This window comes from Vespa crabro, chromosome 6 (assembly GCF_910589235.1).
Source record: "Vespa crabro chromosome 6, iyVesCrab1.2, whole genome shotgun sequence".
Taxonomy (NCBI): domain Eukaryota; kingdom Metazoa; phylum Arthropoda; class Insecta; order Hymenoptera; family Vespidae; genus Vespa; species Vespa crabro.
Window position 1 is genome coordinate 1,407,736 of NC_060960.1, and position 25,665 is coordinate 1,433,400.

Sequence of the window (25,665 nt, forward strand, 5' to 3'; positions counted from 1 at the left end):
TCTCTCTCTCTTTCTCTCTTTCTCTCTGTTATTCGTAACATCTACTTTGAAATTAGGCTTGTGTGATCTACGTGCGTTATTTATTAAAAGAAAAAAAAAGAGTTAGGAAAATAAAAATTATACAATGCTAGATTGTCTAGGAACAGGATTCATAACTCATCGAATGATTGCATTGACTATTGTCACGTAATGCTTAGAATTTAATAGAGAAACTTCGTACCTAAGTACCTGAGTTCTCGCGTGTACAATGATGAATCATACTTTCTATACACTTTCCGTATATGATATATAGAATATAGTTATGTTCTCTGGTATATTCAAGTATATTCAGATACATTTAGGTATATTTAAGCACAGAATACAACAGAGAAACGAGCTATTATATAAATTGATTTTTTAAGCATCGCTGAGTTAAAAGAAATTCGACTGTTTACGCTCTACTATTAGCATTATGAATATCATTAGTAATCATGAACCAGTGGACCGGACTGGTACGCAAATATGCGTTCATCGATTAAGATGTATTACAAAAGTAAGGATTATATCGTAACAAATCATATTTTTGCCGGAAGTTCAACATCAATCGTTGTCATCTTCAAACAATGAAATGCTTTTTTTCTTTCTTTTTTTTTTTACTTTAAAACAATATATTTATATCTTCTTAAATAATGTATTTTACTCAATGACTTATTGGAGTTTTTACAGCAATATGGTAATTATTAAAGCATTGGTCCACTAATGATTTATGGTTACTAAATGCTATAATGTTGGTAATACCAAATAGATAGTCAGATTATCCCTATCCTAGTTATACCCGAGAAAATCGAATTTTATAATCACTCATTTCTCTACCGCATACTGTATATACGTTTGTTCAAGTAAATTCTGGTATATATAGGTATATTAAGGGAGAAAAAAGAAGAAAAAAGATCGACGAATTGAAGTAATTAAACAATTATGAAAATTAGGATATAGCAAAATTATTTGAATATATATTGTTATTAATATTAATTAATTATTTTTAATATTATTATTATCGAATATATTATTATATTCATTATTTTTGATATATTAAAAGGTACTATTGTGATGCGTTTATTTTTGTTACTGGATAATCGGTGGGAAGTTTGAAAGATTCGATTTTGATATTGAAGATTGAAATAACGTTTCTTGTTTTTCTTTTTTTTTCGCTCGAAATCTTAAAAGGAAAGTTAAGCAGATTCCGTAACCATGACAAAGAATAACAAAAGAAACAATCTCGATCGCCTATGCGAAGAGAATTTTATCCGCAATATAATTCCAGAAAAAAGAAGCAATGCCAGAAATAACGTACCTCTCAGCGAGTAATTCGCCTATTCTTTACGCTCTGGCGGGGACCAGCAAGGAGGATAATCCTTCTGGTTCCTCGATAACAGTAAATCTTAAACAATGTGTAAGGCATAAGCTTCAGTATTCACAATTGCCTATAAAATGTCAACGAACGAGCCCATATCATCGATCTGTCCGTAATCCGTTTAAATTAATCGGGTTAAGCGCAATAAATCATAGTAACGTCTCCATTGCTACAATTAAAAGTTGCCCAGATAATAATCACTCAAATTCGGCCTGTTCTTCACCAATTTTGCGTGCTATCAGTTCGTCACATTGTAGAAAGAGCTTATCCATGACCGATCTTTCACTTGCAGCTATTGATCCAGATATAGCTAATTTCAGGTAAATAAATCAGATATTTTAAATAACGATTTATAAAATTCCATTACATTTGATGCTATTACCGCCATGTTTGAACATCAATGCTATCTACGCCATGTTTGTAAATTTATCTTTTATATACATACATATATATTAAATATTATTAATTTTTTTTATAGATCAGAGAGTAATTCGTCGCTAGGACATCGAGAAGATTTAGGAGAACATAGCAAGGACATCGTAGGAATTAATAAAGGTGTCCTAGGAATCGGACATCGAACGTGGACAAAGAATTTCTTGTCTGCTAATATAGAAGAGGGTGGTAACAGTCTTTCACAGAATCCAGACAAAGCCGCGAGTATTCTTTGTCATGTATTGATACTGAACGCTTGGAGACGCAGACGAGCAGACGTCGGCCATCTACAGAAAACTATCGAAGAACTAACCCGGCAAATCGAGCATCTACGCTTACAGATCGTTGTTCTCCGTCGTTTACTTGAGACGGAAAATGGCCGTGTTAATAAATTGAATTGGGAGGCTCAGCGTATGAAAACTCAGCTTGAGGAAAATTTTCAGGAACGTGATGTTCTCAAGAAGGTAAAAGAAGTAATTTGTTTAATTTTTTATACCTCACTTTTTGTCGCGTTTACAAAAAAATTATTTAATGTGATTGTTATAATATTATTTGTACTAATATAACTGTACTATACTGAGTATAAATTCTATTAAAAAAAAAAAAAAAAGAAAAATAAGAAACTGAATATACGAAGAGACGACAATGAAAGTAATAACGATAAAATGAATGAAAGAAAATGTAAAAACAGTAGATATGCAACTGTTACTTTAAACTTACATGGTAGTTTTATGTAGAAGTTTAATTTAGGTATTAGAAGGTTAGTTTAGGTATTATAGGATGGATTAATGTATCTGTTATAGGGTTAGTTAATTATAGGGTAGAGGTTAATGTACTTGTTGAATATTATTTTGTCCTTTTTAAAATGTTGAATTTACTTTGCAAATAAGTGCAGAGTAACGAACAAGTAAAACATCTTCAAATCGTGATAATATTTTTTATTAATATCAAAATATTATTAAAGTTCTTCATACTTGTTTCAAGAAGTTTATAGTTGCGCAGGTTTCATTTGGATACGTTGGAGAATATGTAGTTAGCAGGTGTGACGTATGTGTAAGAGCGTGACACCCTCGGAGCTCGACGAATACGAGAGTTCAATGACGTGTTTCTAAGTAGGGGGATGACGCTACCAAGAGAACTCGCGTAGCAAATTTCAACTGTGCATCGAAGAGTAGATCTCAAAAGTTCATGATTTTCCTTTTTGATCTTTCTTTGATCATATTCTTTCGATGACAAATTATATTTTCATTTCATTCAACAAGTTTTAAAAGCTTTTTAAATCTAACGTTTTTGTAACACTTTTAATATATACGTGCGCGCATGTATATATATATATATATATATATATATATATATATATATATAAATATATATAAATATATATATATAAATTTTTATATCGTGATAGCAAAATCAAACGTGACATTAGAAATGTAGTTCGTTTCTCTTATCGATAGTCGTAAATAAATATATTCGTGTCACTGGTTTTCTCTCTTTTGCTCTTATGCTTTGTATGCTTACATCCACGTTCACGTTCGTAGGAGCAGATACGTGTGGCCAACGAATTCAGAGCGTAGGGTGCTTACACAAGCGAGTATTTGGCACTTCGCCAGCAGCTAATTATGAAACGAAAGAGCTACGTATATCGTACGGTGGTTGCTGTATAGTTCACCAGTGGTCACAAGATTTTATCTATCGAATACACTATATTTTATTTTTTTTTATACGTAAACAATCATATTATTTATTTCTATATATTTTTATAAATGTACACAATCAAGAAATGGTCTATCATATTAATTAAAATGATGAAAGATTTTTAGAATTTAATGCAATTATATTTATAACTATTTAACACGAAATAATATTTGGTTCTAGGAAAAAGATAAATTGGAAGAAGAAGTTAAATGTCTAGAGGATATTTCTGAGGAACGATTGGTAACAACGGAGAATCTTAGAAACGAATTACTCAATGCCCAAAATCAGCTTCAAGATTTAGACGGACAAATCGCAAGAGATCGTGAGAAATTGTTAAAATTACGAGAAGATAAAAGGATTCTTTTGGATAAGGTTCATTAGAATTTAATCTTTTAATTAAATATTTTTATTATAATTTTTATCGGTAATGGCTTATCTACAGTCGATGAGACAAACTCTAATGGAGTACCAGTTTAATGAAGAGCTTCATCATGCAAATCTTTCTCCCTCACTTGGATGTAAACGAAGAGTAGATAATACTTGTTGAGAAATAGGGCCTTTGACTTCTTAGTAGTAGGTTGTTGCCAATACAAAGCTATCGAATGAGTCATACATCTGCTCAATGAAGGTTGATCTAGAGTGAGGGTGGATTTTCTCTCTTGATACAATGCGAATTCTTATTGGTTTCTAAGAAATAATGATTCACTCTGTTCACCCTCTCAATTTCCAACGAAACGTTGTATTTTTCTAAAGGGCATGCCATATTTTTAATAAAAGTATAGATTATGGCAAACGTTTATTTTTTTTTCTTCTGTAAAATTTTATCGCTTGCCAACGAAATTATTGTCAACGATGATCCATTAAAAATTGACTGATCATTATCAGGAATCAGTTTTTGATTGAAATGAAATAAAATTTTGGTTAGTTAGGTCAACGTACGGCGAGGTCGTAGAGAACCTCTGAGTCATACTCTTTGTGTTTCGTTGCTGACTCAATACCGCGTAATACTCCTTGGGTACTAGGAAAAAGGATCGATAATGCTTGCCCTATTAACTCTTTTACGTTGTAGCTTATTGTTGGTAAAATTTCGTTGTATCTCAACATGCTTATCCAAGCTGTAAGAACTCGATTGTGTTATGTAACAATTAGAAATTATTATCGCGATGATCGGAAATTTTTAAATGATCAGATTTAAACTTGAATAGCATCCCGAGTACTTACTTCGTACGAATAATTTAAAAGGAAAAATTTCTTTTTTTTTTTTTTTTTCTTTTTATCCCTTAGTTTTTAAAGAAGAAAAAGTTCATTATACTTTTCTCTCATTCTCTCTCTCTCTTTCTCTGCGTAATTTTAGATATCCGCAAGCGAAGCTTTAGCTACAGAACGTGGTAGTAGAGTAGATAGGGCTGAATCTGCCATCGAGGATTTGCAAATTCGATTGGCTGCACATGTCGCACTCGTCGATTCTGCACAGGAACAGAATCAACGATATGCCAAGTAGGTTGTTGATAGATTAAGCTCAAAAAAATTCTACTATATAAAATATTACCATATTTCATTTTCTTTTTCTTAATAATTAAACATCGTTGTTTACCATTGACGTAAAATATTTGTAATAAAATATTTGAAATATAAGCGAGTATGAAAATGTTATTTTAACAAAAAATTATTATATCGAAAATATTATTATCGACATTTTTTAATGAACAATGATATTTCTTTTTTTCTTTTTTATTTAGACAATTGAAGGTCGGAGAAGATGAACGAATGAAATTGGAGAAACAGTTACGATCGAGTATAGAAACGGGGAAAGCTTTAAGCTTACGTTCAAACGTTCTTGAAAATCAACTGGCCGATAAAGAAGTTGCCTTGCATCGTATCGAATCAATATATAACGGTCAACTGTAAGATATATCCCATTTCTTATGTACATAATCTGTATTTTATATAAGAGAATATAACATTGTTTATATTTTTATACATAAGAATGGAACTAAATGAATTGAAGGAACGTTTAATCAGACAATCTCAAGAAGGAGGATGGAGCAGTCGAGTTTTACAAATTGCTGGAAGCGTTGTTCGTGCGCCACGGGCTATATTGCGTACTCTATCTTTTTTATCTAGCACTACTGTACCATCTTAGTTTTTATCAGGTATGTTATTATCCATCATTGAATTGAATATTTCTCAATAGATTAATATTTTCTCTTTTTCCTTCTATCTCTTTCTATTATTATTATTTAAATAAAATCTAATATCATGCAATTAGTTTTTTTTTTATCAATAATTGAAATTTATAGTTCAAGTATGATTGGGAAATATGTTAAACGTCAATGATGAGTTTGATATCGATGTTGAGAATGTTTGAAGTCAAAGAAAAGTTTGCGAAGAGAGTTTTTACCTTTCGTCGATCACGAGATGAACTCTTATGGAAAAGTTATTGCATATTATATATGGGGAAGACAGAAATAATGAGCAGTACTGAACAAAATTTACAAGTAACACGTCGGAAGGAATATTATTAGATTGTCTTTATTTTTAATATTCTTTTTTTTTTTGGGAAGAAAATTTACTCACCGTTGGAGAACGAATGATTTTATAATTAAAAGGATATTATTATTACATGATGAATATTATGTATAGAATCATGTGGAATATATAACGGGTAGGATAAGTTTGTTTAGAATGTATACGAATAAATGCTTGTTATATACTTTTTAATCTATAAGTTTTACACTTTTTTCGCGTATTTTGATAAACTGATAAAAACAAAGTATCGTCAACCCGACCGCTAAGATAACGATGCATGATCTGTTTTTACCAGAAGACGGAACTATGTGTATCTATTTTCAGTTTTTATTTAATAAATATGATTCTCTCGTGCTATTACGATTTCTTGATTCCTTTTTATTTTTTTTTGTTCATAGTTCTCATGTCTCATATCAGAGAATCTTGGTGTTTTCGACAATACAGTTGCAAAGCAATCAAAAGGAAGCAAAACTTGGAATATGCTTGCGGCTTATACTATAGTATTTTTTTTTATATAGAGAAGACTGATGTTATTAGAGTTAATTTTAATGTTAAGCAACCACGTGCAAGTGTCATTGCTTTTGGAAACGCACGATCACATTTTGCATTACTGTGTTTTTAAGTACAAGAAGGATCTTAAGCATCATCCACAACAGTTCTAAGCCAGATTCGTGAAATTTCCTAATTGTTTCCTTTTTTCCGTGTTTCTCTTTCCTTTTATTTTTTTTTTATTTTATTTTTTATGCTATTCTCGTTGCAAGTAAGATTCTCTATTTTTGTTTTTTCACATGACGTGTAGAACAGTGGAAGATTTATAATTATCACAAAATGGGGGGTTTTTTTTTTTCTTTTTTTTCCTGAGTATGGTATGTATTATACAATCCCGAACGGTATAATCTTGAGAAATGAATTTATTCTTAAAGTGGTTGGAATAACATAATTCACGTTAGTCTATTTGCAATACCACGACGATCGTGGTCGTGATATTTTTTTCATAAGTAAAACTTCTTATAAAACCCGATCTACGGGTCTCCATAGAAAGTAACAAGTATATACCGTCGATATTAAGAAATTTTCTTTTTATTGCGAGATTCACGTATGTACGCACTAATTAACGAATGTCGTAGAGTATATTCTAAATGTACAATACATTGTCTTTTGCCTTTGGCTTTGATTATACTGTGATTGCTTTCGTTCCGTAATTGAGTATATAAAATATAATAATATAGAAGAAATATAACGATGAGATATGAAACGATTATACAAATTATTATAGTTACTTTGTAATTTCTAATGAACAATTTGACGATATATATATATGTATATATATATATTGTATATATGTATATATTATATATATATATATATATATATATATATATATATATATATATATATATATGTATATATATATGATATTTACTATACAGTATAAAGAAAAAAGAAAAAAAAATAACAAACGAAAAAATTCAAATCTATATCTTTTTCTATAGTTTCTTTTTTCTTTTGTATGAATCAATAACGATTAACGCGCTACCTTTTTAAAATCTACGATAGTATCTACAAAACAATATTTTAAATACCTCGGTCTTGCTATTATTTTGCAAGTTGAATTATGCTGAATCTTATGGCTCGAGTAACGAAATATGTTCATGTATTCAACAACACTTAGAATACCTTACTTATACTAAATTTTGCTTTGAGAAATCGAGCAAATTTTCATTGATAATGAGATTAAAAATTGCTCTTATATTGTTAGTATATAACGGTTTTTATATAAAAACGTTACCACAAGCCATTAAATGCGGCATGTTCTTACGCTTAAATTTTGATGGTCATTAGCAGAACATAATTTAGCTGAACATTTGTTAAAGATATTTCAAACGACTTAAGTTTAACAAAATGCAGTTTATATGTTTTTTAAGAGTATAAAAACTTTGTTAAGAAAAGACATTATCGAAAGTAAACATTGGAATGAAAATTAATACTTGATATCAAATAATAAAAAATGGGACACAATATACATTATTTCAATATAATGGACAAATTATATCGACTAGAATAGACTAGAGGTTAGCTTGTATATTTATGTATAATGTGTGTATGTATGTTTTTATCAGTATATAGCTTTTTTCTTGTTAGATCATACCAAAACCTTCGGTACCTTCACTGATCGCTAATAACAACGCTCGTTCGAAATGATCGTAGCACTCGTAATCGGGTAAGCAGAGTTGATTGAAACTAAAAAAAATAAAAATAAAAAAGAAAATAACAAAAAAATAAAAAAAAAAAAATAAAAAAAAAAATAAAAGAAATAATTATAAAAAAATAAATAAATTTTAATTAGATGAATCAAGTTACTTGTAATTAAAATATTTATATTATTTTAGAGAGCACGTACCACGTATGAGCTGTAGGTAAATTCGCGAATGTAGGAGCCGCTGTTATTTGAAAGCGTGGACTTAGTTGTTGAAATCCGCCAGGTGGTAATTGAGAACAACCGGTAGTAAACTGAAGTAATCGTGCCATTTCTTCTCGCGTAAAATTACTTACTGCCGTCCAAAACCAATCAAGGACACGTAGAAATTCTGGAGAACTTCCATTAGCTATATGATGTGTCCGTAGGTCTGCTACGTTATATTCACCGGTTCCGCATAACAGTAACTGTATGAACAAATTTCATTAGGAAATATACGAATTGGTAAAATGTGAATTAAAAATACATATGTGTGTATACATATATATATTTATATACACACACAGAAGTATTGATTCGTACTTCTAATTCATTTTCATCGAATATGCCTAATAGGTTGTCTGGAATGAGTTCGTTGAGACCACGTAGAAAGTGATCGACTTCGTTGCGAATTGAACTAGCGAGTCTGTGTTGCGCTAACGCGTCTAGATACCGAAGTTTCGTATCATTGGTAACGCGTACTTTACTACCTCCAGGAATTAATTCTGCTACCTGTAAGGAAATGAAAAAAAAAAAAAAAAAAAAAAAAAAAAAAGAAAAAGAAAAAGTATAAGTTACACATAACATATGAATTGAATTTTTTGGCTCACCTTTAATAATTGACCGTCCTTATCGTATTCCTCTTCAACAAAATACAATTCCATTTCTTCCACATCATTTTCAAGAATATATTTTACTTTACTCAAATATAAATCGGGATCATCTTGTTCGAAATACTATAAAAAGTATTGTGAAACTATGAGTTATGGCTTTTATTTGAAAAAGTGATGTAAATAAATTTTGAATTTTGTACAGATACCTTTACCTTATAATGCACTCTAAGACCTATAATTTGTGCAAGAAAAGATCTTGTAAATCTTGCTCGTACCAACTGTCGATACGATCCTCCGAGTGCCGATTCGTATAAACATTTGCCAACTATACGTCCAGCGAATTCGTAATGCTTTAACTTAAGATGAGCCGGTCGTTTGCTGTTAGGATGTACCAAAGCTTGTTGGGATTCACCAAACGATGCAAACAAACCATTTCCTGGATCAAATAAAGCCGCGCAGATCAATTCGAACCATTCACGGCGTACACCACCCCAGTCAACTCCTAAATTTTACAACAGCGATGTGAACAAAGTTGAGTTATAATATTTGTATGCATGGATAGTATTTATTGATTTTTACCTTGTTCGCCTTGAAACGTTATTTCAAAGTTTCTGCACCAATCGCTCACTGAAAATCCTTTAGTAGCTTTCATCGACTGAAAACAATAGAAAATATCACAAAATATGCAGTTTTAGAAAGTGCTTGTAATAAGGATGATTTTAATAAATTTTAGTAATTACCGATTCTAAAAGTTTGTCTCGTTGCACTTTCATTGAAAGTTTCTCATGATAATATTTCTGGTGATGTTTTCGAACTTCGTGATAAAAAAAATCTTGTTTATCGGCGAAGGTCTCGCTACCACCGATATTTTTAAGAAGAAACAATGTAAAGGTAGCGGCTATTATATCGCGATATAAAGAAATTAATTCTACGGGTGGTTGACATCCGTCGTCTATTGAAAACGAATGATATCCCTCGTGATGATTGTTCAAACAGTCAAAATGAAACTGGGAACGTTAAATAATCTTATAAAGAAAGTAAAAATTCTTTAACAAATTGTATATATTCAATCGTGTTTCACAAATACTTACCTTAGTCGAAGGACATAGTCTAAAAGTAACAAGTCTTTTAGGAATAAATTTTAATAAATATTCCTTGATCGTTAATTGCTTTGGTGATATATAACAAAAGACTTTTTTTGGCTTAGAGAATCTTTCACCTTGCATACCTAATAATTTAGCAACGTAGCATATATCTGGATCTTTAGAAGCAACATTACTATGAACCAATCTTGCAACTGAACCTAAAGAAGAACAAAAAACGAAGAGAATAGTAGACATACGAAAAATATATATATAATTATAAGGAATTATTCGACGTACTTTCCAGAACGATAATGTCAAAGTCTCCATTGTGTAATTGTAATCCTGCGAGGCTAACAGTCGCATGATAACAACCACCTTTTGGAAAGCTAACTTTCAATCGAACTCTCTGATTTGGAGAATCGTAGTCGAGATGAATCGAGTAATCTATAACCGATCCTTTTACCGCATGATTACCTATCTGCTGTTAAAATATTCTAATGAATATCTTTTCTCGAATGATTCGACCAATCCCAATCAGAAAATCACTTGCCTGAATAATATTGACATCGTACCCTTTAGTGGGTTTTTCGCCGGGACCAAATATGCATAAGTTATTATATTCATCTCGTGGTTCTATTGTCATTGAATGTGCAATACCAGCTGTACAAACGACCGTAGAACTTTGACGTACGAAGACGGTTTTATTTGGATCTGGAGGTCCTATAAACAGGAAAAAAGAAAAAAAGTAAAAAAGAAAAAAAAAAAAAAAAAGAAATCAATTTTTCATTTTATATATTTTTCTAACACCAAGTATGTTCTTACCAGGCAGAAAATTTTTAAGAAATGGACTGCCGTGAACGTGACATGATCCAATAAGTACAGCTATTTTGTATTGTCCAGCATGGCGGACGGTGAACTTCACTACTGCAGTATTTGCAGCTAAAGGATCGGTACCTCCTAATTCTATTAGAGTAGCTACTCTCCGCGAGCCTTCTGTCACTTCCACAATGAGATTATCCTTGTCGCAGATCGGATATGGTTGACCGTTTCGTTGATAGAACTGAAGAAGGTAATATTTAGAGAGAGAAAGAAAAAAAATCCTTTTTGTATAAAAATAAAAAAAGAACTCGGATCAAAACAAAATAACTTATTTCAATTGTTTTACCTTTACAGTAAAAGTCATTGTTTCTCCTACAAGTTGTGGCTCTTCCCACTCAAAATGGACACGACAGTTGCTCGGTAATAAATATTTTCCAGTAACATATTGCAAAAGAGAATGCTTAGCTTCTGGTGCTAATGCAGGCTGCGTCATAGCAGCCAGAGTAACTAAACCAGCTACTGACACGGATACTACTAACATTCCACCTGAGAAATAATATCCGAAGATAAGAATAATGATAAAGAGTAGATAAACAACAATAATAATAGGAGAGATTGTAAAGAGGTAAATGATTCATATTAATTACTAATGAATAAAATAGATAACAAAATGGGAGGGAGTTATAATAAACGGTAACAAATGTAAAAGATATTAAAGTTTAATCAAATATACCCCATGTCCAAGCGTCTTGATGTTGACTGTTTTTTACAACAGCACTCCATAGATCCGCCTTTAAAGTTTCTAAATCTCTCTTCGAAGTAGGTAATGCCTGCCTGGCCTGAATCCATCGTTGTAGATCCTTGCCAAGCGTGGCTTGTGCCGCAGTGTCCTCCACCCAATATACATCTTCCAGAGACATAACGTCCATTTGCATTAACCTGATGGAAACAGAGAATATGATAGAATTTCTATTATTTTCTTATCCGGTGAATCAACTTGAATTAAATTGAATGTTTTTATATTAACAAAATGTAATCAAAGCTTTTCTTACTTTTGATAATAGCTATGTAAGCCATGATCCGCCAGCCATTGACGTAATACAAGCCGTTGTTGCAACAAACGTGCTGCACGTTGTAAACGTTCTTCATCCTGTGCCGGAAGTTCGGGTAGCGCGTCGACTTCACCGCAGCTGGCGAGGGTCGAGATACCTAATGACATTGAAAACGAAATCCGATTGAAAATGAATTTATTACGTATCTTTAAATTAAAAGATAGTACCGAACGTACTGTAGACATTTTCATTTTTATTTTTGAACGAATCAGTATATTTAAAAGAGTTCGAATAGACTGTGTTTACGTAATAATTGTTTCAAAGATATGACCATATCACGAAGCGGAAAATGTTGAAATTGATAATTTCGACGTTGCAAGGATTTGTCCATCCTACACGAACATTTCCGTTTTATTCTTAATTAAGAGATCATTTAGAGAAGAGTAAAGTTTAAAATTGTTCAGGATGGATCGTATATTCTTCGTGTTATTCTATATTTTCAATTTCATGGTGATAACATTAGCAAAGTGTACCGTTAACAATTATGAAGAAGGTGAGATAAAGTTACTAATACAACTACAAGTAAAATATCACTTTATATATTAGTTGACGCTTTTAAAGCATCCTCGATAGTCTTATTAACATAATTTCTATAAATTGTGGCGCATATCCTCGCTTCATGAATATAGTTGTTGCCGATAACGAATATTTACATTTGTATTATGTTTCTAGTTACCATTAAATCAGTCGCTATTCTATATTCGATGCATTGAGACGTGAGCTCTAAGTACTAAAATGCACAAACAAATATTACGCAATGAACAGGAATATACAATATTCCTTTTCATTAGCATTACTACAATAACAAGCAATTTCTGAGAATTGGATAAATTAACAATAATAATTTATAAATCGTATAGGATTTGGGAATCGAGTGAAATGTACAAACGAAAGTTTGGAAAAGTCTTTGGATCAAGGCAATAACATAATATCTGCGATCATGATCTTTCAATCTGATATACGTCAACTCCCGAAAGACGCATTTTCAAGATATGCCAAGAATCTGGTGGCTCTGAACTTGCAAAACTGTAACATCAAGAACATAGACGACGATGCCTTTCGTGGCTTGACTTATCTCCAGAAACTCACTCTCTCGAGTAATAACATTAGCCAAGTGAAGGATCGTTGGTTCCAAGAGCTGATATCCTTGCAACAGTTGGATTTCTCCTATAATCAGATCACGACGATCCAGTCGTTAGCCTTCGAGAGATTGTCGAATCTTCGCAGACTCGATCTTAGCGAAAATCGACTCGGATGTTTGGAAAGCAACGTTCTGCAACCGTTGAGAGCCCTCGACAAGTTACGTTTCGACGGTAATCCACTGACCTTCCAATGTCGTGCAAAGGTAAATCGGAACAAAGCTTTTTCCACATGATTAGACTTGTCAAGTTGCCAATTTGATTTTTTTCAATTTACGTTCTTACTTTTTTTATTTTTTTTTTATTTTTATTGTTGCCTATCTATATCTTTCAACATTTTCAACGTTACCTCTTCAATATTATTCCGTTAGTTTATTCCCGTAGAAACTAATCAATCGAAAATATTTCATATATCTCGAACGTTTTAGTTAACTCTGTGGCTAAAAGATCACGGTGTTAATTACAAGATCGATCCGCGTGGTCCGGAATTCTGGCTGGACAACGTACTTTGGCTCTGTGCCGTGGACGATTCCATTCCCTTAGGGGATAAGAACGAGCAAATGGTTGAATGCGTCATTTTGAATCTTTTCAATCAATTACGTACAGTTTGGATGTTACTCGTTTCACCGTCAATACCGCAACAATGTTCGCAATTGAGGAAAGATCTTACGAAATGTTTAGTGACTGGTGGACATAAATCATTGACAAATTCTGCTACAAATGGTGCCTTTATAAAGAATTTACTTTTACAACTTAGAGAGTCGAAGTCGAGTGCTTGATTCGATTTAACAATGAGTTAAATCTTTGATTTTTTTTTTAATTATGATTAATCAAATTTTTAATGTTGTTATTCAACAATATATACTTTTATTAAGCTGAAATAATTGATAATATTGTTCGAATGTTTTTCTTCTATAATTTGCATAATAATAAAATGGTCTTAATAAGAAAGAGAACAAGAAAAATGATGTTGTTACATTTACTCATCTAATTAGACATTATCGTAAAATTAATTTTCTTCGTTGAAGTACTTTCAAGTCCTTTCTTACTCAAGGAATTAATCATCGTAAGAAAGTAGGTCCTTTTGATACGGATCCGTCGGCACGTTTACTCAAGAAAATACCACTTCGAATTTATTATGCAAAGTATACTGACGCGAGCGTTCGCTCAAAGTTTCTAAAAGTACTTATCGGTACTTTAGCATTTATTATAATTTATCCTAACGAACGAATTGTGAAAGCGCGAAAGAATGAATCTTAATTTATCTTTTTATTTGTGTGAAAAGTTAAAAGGAAAGTATTTTCTGGAAAGATAAATTTTTCATGGGGAAAAAAACAGGCATGATGATATTTTGTTTTATCAAAATGTCGAACGATAGAAAGAAAGATGGATGAACAGTTTACTCGTTTATCTCGAAAAATACATACGTCGAAAAATGTCTAAATTTCGAAGATGAAAGAGAAAGAAAAGATAGGAGAGAGGAAGTGGGAGAGGGAGAGAGAGAGAAGAGAGAGATGGGAAAAGGGAAGAAGGGTAAGAAAGATAGATAGACAGATATGAAAGAACAAATATCGTAAAATAAAATGAAAAATCGATCGATGTCGACTCACCGGAAGAGGCGCTGCCGCTGGGCCGCAGTGACATGCCGATCGACGATATCTCATCGACGAAGAAGTCTTTGTTTTCGCGTTGCCCATCTCGACAGGTTGGATTTTTGTCCGGCATAATTCCTTCGGGTCTCTTTTCCCTTCTGACAAACTTTTTTCTTTATCGACTAAGATGTATTTTTTCCGCAATTACGTCCGTCGGTTGTCGCGGTCATCTTTTCTTTTTTTTTTTTAGACAAAATATTTGTAAGATTCCTTTTATCGCGAGCTTCGTCCTTCCTATCCGATTCTACGATATAGTTTTTCTTCAATTTCTATTTCTATTTATTATGAATCATTCTACGTGATTGATTCTAACGAGTGGAAAATTGCATTAACCAAGAAATGAAAGAGAAAAATATATTTCTAAATTTGGAAAAATATAGCGAGTAGAATATATTCTGGGTCATGTTGGTTTATTAGAAAATGAATAGATTTCCGGTAATATTTTTGTTTCACACAGGGAAAAAAAAGTGTTTATCGACACGCGAGCCAATTTAACACCACCGCATTAATCTATGTATATTATATAGGTATATATAGGTAATATATACGCAAATATATGAATATTTTAAGCGTATCTATACACAGCAAAGTAAACTGGTTTTGTTGAGAGAGAAAGGATACGGAAGTAGGAGTAATAAATTTAAATCGCATTAATCGTATGACAAATACACTACAAAATCGCGCGCTTACGAATGTAGAATACAATAGAAGAAAAATCGATAATTCACGAGAGAAATTAGTCCATCCATTTTATATAGCTTTTTCTCATTTGTAACCAAAATGCGATACATGCAATTTATTTTTGATAAATCATTAATATTACGTTTTAACAGGCATTTAAAAAGAAATTTAATTACGGTTTATCGAGAAAGAAAATTTTTTTACGATTTATTCGCACGAATCAAAAAAGAAAATAAGGTCAACGAGACACGCATGATCGAAGATATGTAATAACGATTTGTCAAAAACAGTAATAGGATGCTATGAATTAAGGATACCTAAAAAAAGGGGTCGAGAGTCCACTCGAGGTCAAATCAGGGTCGCCATATCTATGATGATTCCCTTCCTCCTACACCTTTCCGTTTACATCTCTTCTCTTCTTTCTATGTCGTTAAAAATGTCATTTCTAAAGAGAGAGTCGTCCTATACACGAGAAATACTCGAGATTCTCATTTAGTATGATTACGATTCTTCACAATTTTCGATGATTCCAATTAGAGTCGTTGCCTCGTGAAAATAACAATCGGGCAAATCGATTCTTTTGTTTGGCAAAATGACGAATATTTCATTGAGAGATTATCTTTATAAAAGCACGTTAAAAAAAAAAAAAAAAAAAAAAAAAGAAAAAAGAATAAAATCATGCTAGTTTCTAATGGAACATTTATTAGTATTCAACTAATAAATTTACTTTCGTTTTTATTTTTATTTTTTTTATTTTTTTTTTAATTTTATTTTATCTTTTTTCATAGATCGACGAATTATCGCGTCGTACATTATCTAAGAAAAATATTTTTTTTTTCAGGCAAGAATGGTATCAGATTTCATTAGAAGCATTTCGAAAAATTCGCGTTGGACCCTTGACCTTTTCGGACAGATATCCTTCGCTGGTATCACTTCGTGCTAACGATCCTTTCGGCGTTAAGAGAAAGAGGAGAACCAGAAGGAAAACCAGGGCATATGTATGTCACACATACTCATGATTATGCATGAGAGAGTAGTAGGTGTTATGAAGGTAGGCCAGATCGATTCGCTGTTTTCCATCTCTCTCTTTCTCTCTCTCTCTCTCTCTCTCTCTCTCTCTCTCTCTTTGCTTGCATTTGCTGCATGCGATACCGGGTCAGGATTATCAAATTCAATTTCCATCCTTAGATATCTTTTACTCTTTCGTGTCTGTCAGCCATCCTTGAAAACGAACTACCATTATATTTCGAAAGTAGAACTTTCGACATGTGTACTAACATTGTGTTTACATCTTCCAACGAAAGAAATCAAACAAAGTTTCTCGGTGTATATATCCACATATGTAATACGTATCTGATCCTACATCTTAAGCCTTTACAAAACCATTAGAATCGTTTGTTGTGTTAGAAATAGTCGGTAAAGTCTGTAGAATCGAATCTTTTATCTCGTAATCTGATATAATATAATATATTATGAATATAATATACTTATATATTATCTTATATCTATTGAATATATATATCTTTTATAGATTGTATTCAAAGGTACGATAATATTTATAAAAATTATTTCAAAAATATTTTGTCTCGCTGTTTAGCTCTTGTTACTTTTTTTTCTTCCAGCTTAATTATTAGGGTGAGTGGTGAATGCTATTTAAAACTTTATTTAACAATGGGTACGCGTTTGCGAGAGAAATAAAAAATATTCTTTTCTCTTTTTCAGGGTAACTTTGAAATCACTTCTTTTTCCAAATACCTTTTATTCTCAGTTTTTAGTATGGCACATTAGCACACTGTAGATATGCATCGCATGGGCGATACGAATCACGTGAAGGATTTAAGAGTCCGTATATATTGTCTAAGATGGACAAAAGATAGAAGAATTGTTCGTTGCACTAATTAGAACTTCATTTCTTTTCTCTTTTTTTTCTTTCGCGTCCTAGGCACAATCGAGGACGCACACACGTTATTCGTAATGAACTTAATTAGAGGATCTCTTTTCATCAACTTAAACAAATTTTTTAAATCGTATCCTATAAATCTTAGTAAATATTTTAAATAATTCGGTGATTAATCGTCTGGAATATTACTTACGTTTATTTAACTCTCGAATAGGATTGAATTTTTTTATTTTGTAAGGAAATTAGATAAATGTGCATATATACACATATATGCATACCGTATAGGAAGAGAAAAAGAAAGATTTTTTAATCTTTTAAATCGTATCGTATAACTGTGCAAATATTTCAAATAATTCCATAATTAATCGTTTAAAATGTTTCTTACGTTTATTTAACTTTCGAATAAGATTGAATTCGTTTATTCTACAAAGTATATGCATACATATACGCGGTATAGAAAGAGAGAAAAATATTTTTTAATCTTTTAAATCGTATCATATAATTGTCTATAAATAATTCAACTAATTCGATAATTAATCGTCTAGAATATTTCTTACATTTATTTAACTTTTGAATAGGATTGAACTTGTCTATTTTGCAAGGAAATTAGATAGGTATATATACACATATGCACTATTATTGCGTTTCTCTTCTAATCATTCTAATCGGTGTTTAATCGGTTTGATATATAAACAGAATAGTCTCTGCCGTTCAAATCCGATTTCATTTACGATTCTCTTTTGGTTGTAGAATTTCACTCTTAATGATACGTTTTCGACGAGGCTCTGATCTAGTTTCATTTCCTTCGTTTCCGCCTCATTAAGTTGCAATATAAACGAAAGAGATTTCGAGCTAGGATAATCATGAAATATTACCATTCTCAAAGATTTTGTCGATTAAAACAAAAAGAAATATTTAAATAATTTTTTTTTCATTGATCGATCGATCAAATGATAGCAAGGATCTTTTCAACGTCAAAGGATAAAACATATCTACTATTTGACTACCCAAGAAATCGATTTGTCGAACTTCGCGTGTAAGCAAGGTAGTAGTTAATAAAGATAAAAGAATTGATTCCTTTCACCGACCTTCACCTTTTTGCGCGTTTTCTTTTCGCACGGGTACGATCGTTCAATTCCGTTACCTTCAAATAAACTTTCGATAAAGTAGTTATGTCTTTTTTTTATTTTTCGCCCCTTTTTTTCAAGAGCTTTGTACTTAAGAGAAGATAATTAAAATCGACGACGATAAATCAAATTTTACGTATATATTAAACACTTTTTTTTAGATAATTCCATCTCTCTCTCTCTCTCTCTCTCTCTCTCTCTCTCTCTCTCTCTCTTTCTCTCTCTCTATTTTTCTTCACGTTGAAAATATATTCATTTACAAAATGAAATTGACATGTTTTTCGAAAATTACTTTATAAAGTTCTGAAACTCTCGTTCGAGAAAAAGGATAAGAAAAAGAAAAAGTAATAAGTTTCATGAGATGATCTCTAAGTAAATATTTTTTTAAAAGTTTATTAGGAATTCGTATCGCGGAAGTACTTGAAACGTGTGTTTCAAGACGCGCTTTATGTTTTGCGTAAAAAAGGACTCTCGTTTTATCAAGAAGGGAAAAAATTAGTTTGTCCATTTGGTAAAATTCGTCTCCTCTCTCTCTCTCTCTCTCTCTCTTTCCTTTTTTTTTGTATCTTTCTTTCTCTTATTTTATACGAATAATATTCTCGTATTTATCGACTTTAAGATAAGGAGAACATTTTTACTTGTCAATGTTTTTAATAAAGCCAAAAGTGAGAAAAAAAACAAAAGGAAAAAAAAAAAGAAATCAATTCAGTATCGCGAGAATTTTTTTAATGAAACCGAAAAAGAAAAAAACAAACAAGCACAAAAAAATCGAATTAATTTATAGCAAGTATACTTGTTCGTCGCAATGGCGCGTTTTCAACGAATCGATTTTCGTTCAGTCGTGCGTTGAAATTTACATCTCTGAACTTGTTCTTTTTCTCTTTTTCAAAAGCTTTTGATCGAGTTTTGAGGTTGACCGTGTGAAAGAAAAGCATACACATTCATTCTTATCTATAAACTTTTCAAAAAAAAAAAAAAGAAAAAAAAAGAGAAGAAAAGAAAAAAAAGAATAAACTAACAATATCAAAGCAGGCGATATGCCTAAACGATTGAAACGTTTCATCTTGACGGCAAGTTATTCAGTTTAGTATAAATTTAGTATTTGTTACGTACTTCGAAATCGACGTTGAAATTTAGGATGCGAGACCGAGCGATCATCGATTTAGAAATAAAATTGCAATAACTGTCGAAAGTAACGTCGTAAATGTCATGATCGACGGAGATACGTTGTTATTTCACAAAGATATATATATACATACATACATACATACATACATACATACATACATACATACATACATACATACATACATACATATATTACATAGTAATAAGTCATTAAAGAGAACGTTTTTACGATCTAAAGCTATAAACTATGAAACGAGATTCATTGTAAAAATTAATAAAACTTTCTATCTCGAGATTGATATTCTTTTCTTTTTCATCTCGTAAAACAATGATTAAGTATGACAAATTCCAATATACTTTAGGAAAGAAAACTATAGGGGAAGAAGAAAATGGTGTGAACTCGATACTCGTAAAACGCGTGGAGGTAGTACTTTCGCGTTCATGCTTGAGTAGTACGAGTAAATCTCCGCAATGCAGGACACACTAGTGCTGTCTCTCTCTTTCTCTCTCTCTCCCCCCTCTTTCCTTCTCTAGAGGATCTACTACTTTCAGAAATCTCGAATAGCTCGCATGTACGAGATCGTATCGTTACTTCTAGCATAAGGGGTGGTGGAAATCGTGACGTCAACCCCTCTCTCCTACACTTTTTGTACACGAAACAAACCGTAATACAACCCTTCTCAAGATAATGAACTTCCGAATTCACATGTCATGCGTGCGAACTTTGCATTTAATTAAAAATGCAAATAAGAGTAAATGGAAGAGAATCTTTTTGTAGGAATAAAAACATATTTGAATAAGTTTTCTTTTCCATTCGTGTTGAACATGATTAACATGAATCTTTCAATTAAAAATATATTTGAGTATAAGTTAAAACGATTACAGATTTTTGACGAAATTTCTATATGAATTTTTTTTCTGAAATACGTTAAAACCTATGAAATATCACGGCTAATCTTCGAAAAAAAGAAAAAGAAAAACCTAATTTTTATCTTAGATAACATATTATTTTTATATATTTTTACCACTTTTTTTCTTTAAGAAAATGATATATTTAGAAAAATTTGTGTTTCGTACATTTCATACCAGCAGATTTTGTCTCGCTATATTTTTTTTTATTCGTTAAATAACAAAACAAAAAAAAAATAAAAAGAAAAAAAAAGGAAATTTATCGAACAAAAATATCAATACACTCAATTTTCCACTCGTGAAGAAGACATACAATGATTCTATATCGAAACTAATAAAAACTAACTAAAACATATTCACGATGAGAAAAACAAAGATCTTCCTCTCTCATCATAATTACATATTTGTAAATAAACAAAAAGAGCTTTTCGAACATAAAAAAAAAGAGAAAAAAATAGAAAAAGATAGATCGATGTCGATAAAAGAAAAAAAAAAACAAAATCGAAGAGAAGTGTCACTTACGATTTCGACTAATACTTCATCGTGCCTGTCGGAGAAGATCGTCTTGGCGGAGAGTGATCGACTTTAGACGCGGGGTATTGAAGAACAAGAATAATAAGAAGTAGAAATAGACGAAGCGGAAAGGAAAGACCTTGCAAATATAATAAATAACAACGACGACGACGACGATGAAGACAACAACGACGACGACGAAGACGAAGACGAAGACGAAGACGAAGACGAAGACGAAGACGAAGACGAAGACGGAGACGAAGACGAAGACGAAGACGGAGACGAAGAAGAAGACGAAGAAGAAGTGAAGGAAGAAAAGCACGAACAGCAATAAAAAATCTTTTTTTTTACGATTTGAGAAAGCTTAGCGGAGCAGGTTGAGTTACGAGAAACGAAGTAGAAAAGATAAATGAAAATGAATGTATAAAGAAAAGAAAGAAGGGAAAGAAATTAAAAGAAAAATAAGAAAGATTAGATCAAAAAGGGGGAGGATTAAAGTGTCGAATAAAAAAGCGAAGCTTCTACTCGAGACACGACACGGCGCGTCTACTAAGGATCGCTCGCGACTACTCGCGGTGGCGGCGCGTGTCAAAGGTTCCAAGAAGGAGGCTCGCGCTTCGCGGTTTCCCCGTCGACAAGGACGCGCCCTCTGGCCGCGCGCATATTTTTGCCGGACACGCGCGAACTTCACTAAGGTGATCGGCTCCCGCGGCCTCACGCTTCACGACTACTGCACCCTCGCGAGACGCGTCTCCGAGCTCCCCCTCCACCTCGACAGAGCCAAGGCACCCACTCCTCTACTCTTTCATCCCCACTTTGACTCGACCTTCTTAAACGCGCGTCCTTCCAGACTCCTTCGATCTTTAACCGATTACGCGCTTCTTCCACTCTATCGTATTTTCTATTGATACTAAGTATTTGCCAAAAATGTCTCGTTATCTTTTTAACCCTCTATAAAGGTCTATGTAACTTTCAATTCACGTACGCTTATATATATATATATATATTCATTTATTTATTTTTTTATTTCATTTTATCGTTATGAAATTTTTTTCTCTCGTTTTTCTTTTCTCTTTTTTTTTTTTAATATAACTTTTATATTTAATCTATACTAGCATATGTAATATATTATATCACATAAAAGTTACAATAGTAATATCATAACTTTCACCTGTTAGACAATTTTTTTACAGACACGATAAAAAATTGGATTATAGAGGGTATTAAATCTTTTGCATTATAATTATTTTCCTAGTTTTTTTATCTGATATTTATATCTCTCGTATATACGTTTATTATATATTATATTATATATATATTTTTTTTTTCATTTTTTTTTTTAACTTTTCTTCGTACTAATTTGTTTTAATAATTAAACGAAGTTGTCATAATGTCAAACGTATTGTTATCATGCCACCGGTGACCTCGTAATGGAAAGGTTTAATATTGATATCCATCTAATTATAAAAGTCCACGTAATACAGCTACTTCTTCGTTTGTTTCAATTTTTTCTTTTCTTTCTTTTGTATTATACTTGTCGAAATAGAACGTTAGATCTTTTGTCACATTTGACATTTCTGAAAAGACAGGATAAGAAAGAAGTGGTACAAAGTACAAAAGTACCGGACGTTCATTAGGACATATTCGTTCATTCTTTTCATATTCATTTAATGACGATTATTATTTTGTTGTTTTCCTTAAATATGAATTAATTAATGTGAAATAAATATGAAATTTTATTATTTCGAATTTATCTTTTCTGATATATGAATTTCTTACTATGAAATAAATACGAAATGAATTGATATATTATTTCGAATTTATCTTTTTCCGATATATGAATTTCTTACTATGAAATAAATATGAAATGTATTGATTTATTATTTCGAATTTGTTAGTTCAATTGATTTATACGATACATAAAATAACGTCGAGCCTGATAATATTTAGCAATAGAACATAATCGAACGATTGAAGTGGTCGTTATGCCACGAAAATCATAAGTCGTTGTAGCTCGATTAATTTGGCACATGCAACGAATAGCACGCATCGAAGTAGTTCTTTAGTTATTGGTCAACCAGCAAAGATGAGCTATACTTGGTGACACGTAACAACCTTCCACAATCCAAAAGTGGAAAGGGAAACCGCACGAAAATATCCGTTTCGTGAAATTTTAATGTTTATCGAGCGAAACTCAACTAGGAACTTGAACGTAATGGCCTACGTGTACCTACATAATAAGAAAATTGTCCGACGATTTATTAACGTAAAGATAATCGCGATTTAATGAAGATTGTTCATATTAATCGAAACGTAAAGTGATTTATCTTTAATATCAAGTTATATCGTTTCATTATGTTACACTTATATCATAAAAAAAGAAAAGAAGAAAAAAAAAAGAAAGAAAACAAAAGAACTAATATAAGGATTAGATTTTTTTCTTCAAGGAGAAATGACAAAAAAAGAAAGAAAAAAAAGAAAAAGAAGGATGATGATGATGATGATGATGAACGAATGTTCGTTGTAGAACAAACGAGAAAGAGGACGTAGACATTTTTTTCGTTGGTTTTTAGAGAAATTAGTCCGTATGAATGCTTTGAAGTGGTGTACTGAGCGCACTCTTGGGGGTCAGCCACAAACATACACAGAAGAACGAGAGAGAACGAGGGTTCTTTCCCACTCCCGAGTGCGAACATCGCGCAGTGACATTGCTGCAGCTGGAAACTCTGAATCCGTTCCTTCCTTCCAGCCTCGAAACGAGGTGCAAGGTGTACTCCGTTGAAAAGAAGGAGAAGGAGGAGGAGGAGCAAGATGAGGTGAAGGAGGAGGAGGAGGAGGAGGTTGTAGAAAGGCCTGGGTCGCGCAAGCGCTTCGAGTCTCATATCTGCGAGCCAACTGGGCCAGGACGCGAGCAAAGCAATGTCAGCATATCCTGCAAATCCTCTTGATCGAGCTGGACCGAAAATTATCAATGCCCCTCCCCTCTTTCGTAAATGATGATACGATTCTTTATCTTTCTTTTTTTTCCTTTTGTTTTTTAAATATATATTTATTGCATTCGAGGAATCGCGTGATGCGTAGTTTATTTCCATTTATCTATCCTCAAATCGATATTTACTTTATAATTTAAAATGACATTGTTATTTATATTCGTTCGTTCGAATTAGCAAAGAAAAAATAAGAGTATTTCGAAATTATTTCAAATATCTTCAATAAATTCTTTTATTTCACGATCGATTATATAAGCTGCATGTGCGTGCATAATCGAAGATAAAAGCTTCATTGTTCTGTTTCATAAATTATCAGCTTTACTAATTTGTCACAAACGATTAGTCATATTATGTGATAACTCAATTGAATGTGTCATTTTCTTTTCTTATCTATAGAATGTAAAACCAAAAATAAGATAACAACGTTGTATCAAAGAATAAAATCTTTGTTTAATATCAAGTGATGCGTTCTTCTTTATAAAAAATGTTTTATCGACATTAGAAAAAAATTTTTCATAAGATTTAGTATTATAGATTAGTAGAAAACTATAGTATTCGTTTTTGCTTTATATTATGTATTGCGTATTAATAAATCAGCAGCAAAGGTGACTGAAGTTACTTATTTGTTCTTTTTCTATTTGAACTATTTGTAGACAAGTTTTAACAGTGAAATTTTACATAATAAGTAGAATTCAAATGATTGTTTTATTAATTCTATTAGAACTGTTATAATAAATCAATTTGTAACGTTGAAATAAAACTTTGATAAAAGAAAATAAGATACAAACCTTTCTTTCTAAACAGAGGACGATATTGCTTAAACCCAATCTCAGCAAGCCATTGATCTGCTTCTGTGAGATCTCCGTTGCTTCCATTTCCAGCAGCAAGCATCAGAAGTTTGCCCAGTGAGAGGATCATGGAAAGGGCTAGAAATACCCCCGACAATACTGTCGACCATCGTGCCATGGTATGTATAGTGCATCTTTAAAAGCAAATCCTAATGATAAAAAACAAGAAACATTACATATTGCTGCATTGAAGTTCCTTTACATATAGTACTAATGATATCCTATTGGTAACAATTTTTCTCAAAAAGTAAATCAAAGATAACTATGTAATGTGTATATATATTCATACACGTGCATGTATGTATAACTTTATCGATTATGCTGAAATTCCGGCAATCGACCGATCGTCAACAGGTCATGTGTCAAAAATCGTAGGTTATGTCGACTTCGTGTTTGTAAACAAAACAGTTACTTTGTAGAAACATTAATAATAATTATCGATCGACTCACCACATTTTTTTGTAACACCGGGGTTACGAACAACACAACAGACAGATCCGTACTCGCGCTCTTTTAAAAAGTTACGACGCATGAAGCGAAGGATAGAACGAGAATTATTTCTCTGTGTATATCTGTAGATGGAGTGATAGGTGGGAGGGCGCTTATTACGGTGTTAAGCTCTAGAAGCGCGTAAGTATTCG

The 25,665-nt window shown here is 32.0% G+C and overlaps 3 protein-coding genes across 9 annotated transcripts; 2 read left to right on the forward strand and 1 right to left on the reverse strand.

Annotated features, from left to right (window-relative positions):
- Positions 1 to 1,077: 1,077 nt before the first annotated feature.
- LOC124424969 (spindle pole body protein pcp1-like) lies at positions 1,078 to 6,244 on the forward strand. Its single transcript, XM_046964666.1, has 7 exons — positions 1,078 to 1,713; positions 1,872 to 2,289; positions 3,704 to 3,895; positions 4,878 to 5,020; positions 5,263 to 5,427; positions 5,510 to 5,676; positions 5,824 to 6,244. Exons 1-6 carry the CDS (start codon positions 1,316 to 1,318, stop codon positions 5,664 to 5,666), a joined length of 1,473 nt encoding a protein of 490 aa, XP_046820622.1. The 5' UTR covers positions 1,078 to 1,315; the 3' UTR covers positions 5,667 to 5,676; positions 5,824 to 6,244.
- Positions 6,224 to 25,618, reverse strand: LOC124424964 (apoptosis-resistant E3 ubiquitin protein ligase 1). 7 transcript variants are annotated; one of them, XM_046964639.1, is made up of 16 exons: positions 25,475 to 25,618; positions 24,965 to 25,173; positions 12,078 to 12,234; positions 11,759 to 11,964; positions 11,372 to 11,571; positions 11,029 to 11,266; positions 10,757 to 10,926; positions 10,504 to 10,684; positions 10,213 to 10,424; positions 9,862 to 10,128; positions 9,701 to 9,776; positions 9,328 to 9,623; positions 9,119 to 9,244; positions 8,832 to 9,020; positions 8,454 to 8,716; positions 6,224 to 8,293 (listed from the first exon to the last, which is right to left on the reverse strand). In XM_046964639.1, exons 2-16 carry the CDS (start codon positions 25,140 to 25,142, stop codon positions 8,191 to 8,193), a joined length of 2,862 nt encoding a protein of 953 aa, XP_046820595.1. In that variant the 5' UTR covers positions 25,143 to 25,173; positions 25,475 to 25,618; the 3' UTR covers positions 6,224 to 8,190. The 7 variants fall into 7 exon arrangements, with proteins under 7 accessions (XP_046820595.1, XP_046820594.1, XP_046820597.1 ...); XM_046964638.1 differs by having other exon boundaries at positions 10,504 to 10,687; XM_046964641.1 differs by having other exon boundaries at positions 9,334 to 9,623; positions 25,475 to 25,617.
- LOC124424970 (leucine-rich repeat transmembrane neuronal protein 4-like) lies at positions 12,328 to 14,821 on the forward strand. Its single transcript, XM_046964667.1, has 3 exons — positions 12,328 to 12,630; positions 12,998 to 13,482; positions 13,705 to 14,821. The coding sequence occupies exons 1-3, from the start codon at positions 12,543 to 12,545 to the stop codon at positions 14,053 to 14,055; spliced, it is 924 nt and encodes a 307-aa protein (XP_046820623.1). The 5' UTR covers positions 12,328 to 12,542; the 3' UTR covers positions 14,056 to 14,821.
- Positions 25,619 to 25,665: the final 47 nt, after the last annotated feature.

Coding starts and splice junctions, on each gene's coding strand:
- LOC124424970 (XM_046964667.1), top strand. CDS start 12,543: ATGGATCGTATATTCTTCGTGTTATTCTATATTTTCAATTTCATGGTG. Junction 12,631..12,997: donor CGTTAACAATTATGAAGAAG/GTGAGATAAAGT, acceptor TAAATCGTATAG/GATTTGGGAATCGAGTGAAA. Junction 13,483..13,704: donor CCTTCCAATGTCGTGCAAAG/GTAAATCGGAAC, acceptor CGAACGTTTTAG/TTAACTCTGTGGCTAAAAGA.
- LOC124424964 (XM_046964638.1), bottom strand. CDS start 25,142: ATGGCACGATGGTCGACAGTATTGTCGGGGGTATTTCTAGCCCTTTCC. Junction 12,235..24,964: donor TCCTCTGTTTAGAAAGAAAG/GTTTGTATCTTA, acceptor CAATGTCATTAG/GTATCTCGACCCTCGCCAGC. Junction 11,267..11,371: donor CAATGACTTTTACTGTAAAG/GTAAAACAATTG, acceptor TACCTTCTTCAG/TTCTATCAACGAAACGGTCA.
- LOC124424969 (XM_046964666.1), top strand. CDS start 1,316: ATGCCAGAAATAACGTACCTCTCAGCGAGTAATTCGCCTATTCTTTAC. Junction 1,714..1,871: donor CCAGATATAGCTAATTTCAG/GTAAATAAATCA, acceptor TTTTTTTTATAG/ATCAGAGAGTAATTCGTCGC. Junction 3,896..4,877: donor AAAGGATTCTTTTGGATAAG/GTTCATTAGAAT, acceptor GCGTAATTTTAG/ATATCCGCAAGCGAAGCTTT.